The following is a 3,761-nucleotide window of genomic DNA, read 5'->3' on the forward strand; positions in this document are numbered from 1 at the left end:
ACCTGGCAGGAGGGCCCCACCGGTCAGTTTTCCTGTTAATACGCGTTTATGCAGAGTTTAGATCGATTTGTTGCCGCCTACACCACTTGGTACTGACTTGCAATTTTTTTTTAAAGTGGTACCAATTTGTTGACCTAGGCCAGTTATGATACCATTGTGCAATTAACTCTTTGTGTGGAGCACTAACCAAAGCTATTTTGGGTGAATGCATATGTCATCGATGGGCTCATCCCGTGGTTTAGTGGTTCCAATCAATCAATCCTTTTACGGCTCCACCTTGCTCCCAAAATCCATGATTAAAATACTCAGTGGGGAGGAAGCCACACTCAAGATTGATGTTTGTCCCTCGCTGGCGTGTTCTGGGGACGGTCCCGGGATCGCAGCCGGCCGCGCCGCCGCATCATCAGCAATGACGTCAAATTCGATCGAGCCTTCTCTGCTGCTCCGCTCCTGCAACTGCAAGCATATATATACACACTGACCACTCACTCTTGGCTCCTCACAACGGCTTCCCACTACCATACTGACGATCGATAGCACACCGATCACTCTTGGACTTGGTACGTAAGCAATGGCGGCGGAAATCCAACAGCAGGACGCAGCCGAAGGCATTGTGATCGCCGGCGCCGGACTGGCCGGCCTCGCCGTCGCTCTGGGACTCCACAGGAAGGGCGTCCGGAGCGTGGTGCTTGAGTCGTCGCCGGAGCGTCGCACGTCCGGCTTCGCCTTCTTCACCTGGACCAACGCCTTCCGCGCGCTTGACGCCCTTGGGGTCGGAGACAAGATGAGGGGCCGACATCTGCAGCTGCAGGGGTATTGCTATGCATGATGTACTCGTTTTTGCTGTACATTTACAACAGTCCGGTGATGGGATGATGATATGTCTGTCTGTCTGTCTGTCTGTCTGTCTGTCGTTGGTCAGGTTGCGGGTCATGTCTTCGTCTACGGGGGAAATAGCGCGAGAAATGGATCTCCGGGTGAAAGGAAAACTGTGAGGAGATTCCCATGCATCCATCATATCGATCGATCTCAACTCTCTTCTTTGGTGCAATGGTGAAAGCAGAGTTTTCACTATGATGTTGGTGCAGGGGACCCCATGAAGTCCGCTGCGTGCAGCGTAACGTGCTGCTCCAGGCGCTGGAGGAAGAGCTGCCGCCAGGCACCGTCCGCTACTCCTCCAAGATCGTTTCCATCGACGACAAGGACGGCGGCGGCGACGGTGCCAAGATCCTCCATCTCGCCGACGGCTCGACTCTCCGTGCAAAGGTGCTGATCGGTTGCGACGGGATCAACTCGGTGGTCGCGAAATGGCTTGGGCTCGCGAAGCCGTCCGAGTCGGGGCGCACGGCCACGCGGGGGCACGCCAGGTACCCCGAAGGCCACGGCTTCGAGCCCAAGATCCTGCAGTTCGTCGGCGAAGGCTTCCGCGCCGGCTTGGTGCCCTGGAGCGACACCGATGTCTACTGGTTCTTCACCTGGAGTCCAGCTCCTTCCCAGGATGCCAACGGCAAGGACGATGGCGTCGTCGACCGGAGCGCCGCCGCGATGAAGCAGTTCGTGCTGACCCAGATGAGGGGCGCCAAGGTGAGCCCTGAGGTGCTGGAGGCCGTGGAGAGGAGCGAGATGAGCGACGTGCTCGCCGCACCGCTGCGGTTCCGCTCCCCGCTCTCGCTCCTGTTCGCCAGCATCAGCAAGGGGAACGTGTGCGTCGCCGGCGACGCGCTCCACCCGACGACGCCGGACCTGGCGCAGGGCGCGTGCACGGCGCTCGAGGACGGCGTCATCCTCGCCCGGTGCCTCGGCGACGCCATCGTAGGTGCCGGCTCCGGGGAGCAGAAGGAGAGGGCCATGGCTGCCCTGCGCAGGTACGCTGGCATCCGGCGGTGGAGAAGCGCACAGGTGATCGCGGTGTCGTACGCGGTGGGGTTCGTGCAGGAGAGCGACCACTCCGTGGTGAGCTTCGTGCGGGACAAGCTGCTGTCCGGGGTGCTCGCCAAGACGCTGCTCATGATGCCGGACTACGATTGCGGCAAGCTCTGAAGTAGTACTACATATGTAGGGAAATACTCATTGGTTCCTGGGACATCTGTCCCCGGAATCTCACCCCACATCCGAGCCTGCCTATTAGTATTTTCCTGTGCCATCGTTTCGTATTGCAACGTTCTCTCCCGCGATCCCGTACTTTCCAGTTCTTCGCCCAGTACAGCTAGGGCTGCAAACGAGTCGAGCTCGAGGGAGTTGGAGTTGGTTCAGCTTAACTTATATAAAAATTCGAGCGAACTCAAACTAAGTGAAGCTCATGATCGAGCTGTAGAACACGACTCGTACTCAGCTTGTAATGATCTCGAGTCGATCTCGAGCTAGTTTCGAGCAAAATGAGATGGTAAAAATTATAAATCTATAGATGGAAAACAAAAAAAATAAGGTGAATATGCTGGGAACCTTTGGCAAAAATATAGAATATTTAACACATAGTCGACCACGTGCCATAATTAGGCCTGAATCTTCTCTACACTTAATTAAGTTTTCATGTTCGTTGGTAAATAAAATGGAGAAAAATTATGAACAACATATATGGTAATAAATTATCTTATTTTCATTTAATATATGGCATGCTCATTTAACATAATGATATTCTGTCGAGCTATCGAGCTAAAATCGAGCGAGCCAACATTGGCTCAAGATCGGCTCATTTCTCGGTCGAGCTACATAAAGTGTTCAAACTCAGCTTGTTTCTTTTCGAGTCGATCTCGAGTCGAGTCAAAAGACGAGTCGATTTCGAACGGCTCACTAGCCTCGAGCTTTTCTTGCAGCCCTAAGTACAGCACTGTTCTTCCTGTATACATGTCGCAACCCGCCTACAAATGCCCAACGTATAGCGATAAATGTTACTTTAACTACTGATCGTGATGCACTTTCCAACGACGTCGATTCCGGGGACAAATGTCCCATAGACCAAAAATCCGCGCCCTACATATGTACTGTCTTTCTTCGTCACATTACGCTACCATGCAAAAAAAAAAGGAAAAGAAAGATCGTGCCTTGTGACTAAATCCGACGTACACTAAAATCAACCAGACACGTACGAAGTACACCACATTACGATGAAAGTAGCATCCTCACGCCCTCTTTCTATGTAAAGTGCTTACATGTATTTCAAGTATTTTTTTTTTAAGTTTGATCAATACGTCAGTAGTGAATCACATCAAAAGTTTTCGAAATCACTAAAAATCTGACAGATTTTTAGCCTTTCGGATCGAACTTACCCTGGACAGTTGGATCCAACACAAATCTTAGAGTAACTAAGACCAGCCACGTCATTGACTTTTTTCGTTCGGAAAAGCAGGGGGCCGTTGCGAACGATTCCACCTCCCCCATGCTACACATATCTTATCCATTTTCTCCTCACACCCCGTACCGACTCCCAAGCCAAACCACCACTGCAACGAGGTGACCAACGCGACGAGGCGGCCTTGCGCGGACGACGAGCTGGCCATGCAACAACGATGGGGCGGGATGTGTTGTACCCGAGGCGGGTGGCGGTAGAGAGGAGCTCCGCCGGATGAAACATTGGGGGTGTCCCGTGGTAGATGTGGGGGGGGGGGGGGGGGGGCTGCGATGTCCTTGCCTGCGTCGTGAATTGGGGGCATTGGGAGGAGGCGGAGGGAGATCCCTGCGTTATGCTCCGGTGAAGCCTACAACCTATGGCGGGACCTCGAGCATGAGTGCGGGGAGCTAGCGATGGCGGCGACAGAGAGGTG

At 53.4% G+C, this 3,761-nt stretch overlaps 1 protein-coding gene across 1 annotated transcript; it reads left to right on the forward strand.

Annotated features, from left to right (window-relative positions):
* The first annotated feature begins 488 nt into the window (after positions 1 to 488).
* On the forward strand, positions 489 to 2,399 carry LOC123095158 (monooxygenase 2). Its single transcript, XM_044516971.1, has 3 exons — positions 489 to 813; positions 923 to 991; positions 1,089 to 2,399. Exons 1-3 carry the CDS (start codon positions 572 to 574, stop codon positions 2,038 to 2,040), a joined length of 1,263 nt encoding a protein of 420 aa, XP_044372906.1. The 5' UTR covers positions 489 to 571; the 3' UTR covers positions 2,041 to 2,399.
* The last annotated feature ends 1,362 nt before the right edge of the window (positions 2,400 to 3,761 follow it).

Source organism: Triticum aestivum, chromosome 4B, assembly GCF_018294505.1.
Source record: "Triticum aestivum cultivar Chinese Spring chromosome 4B, IWGSC CS RefSeq v2.1, whole genome shotgun sequence".
In the NCBI taxonomy this organism is placed as follows: domain Eukaryota; kingdom Viridiplantae; phylum Streptophyta; class Magnoliopsida; order Poales; family Poaceae; genus Triticum; species Triticum aestivum.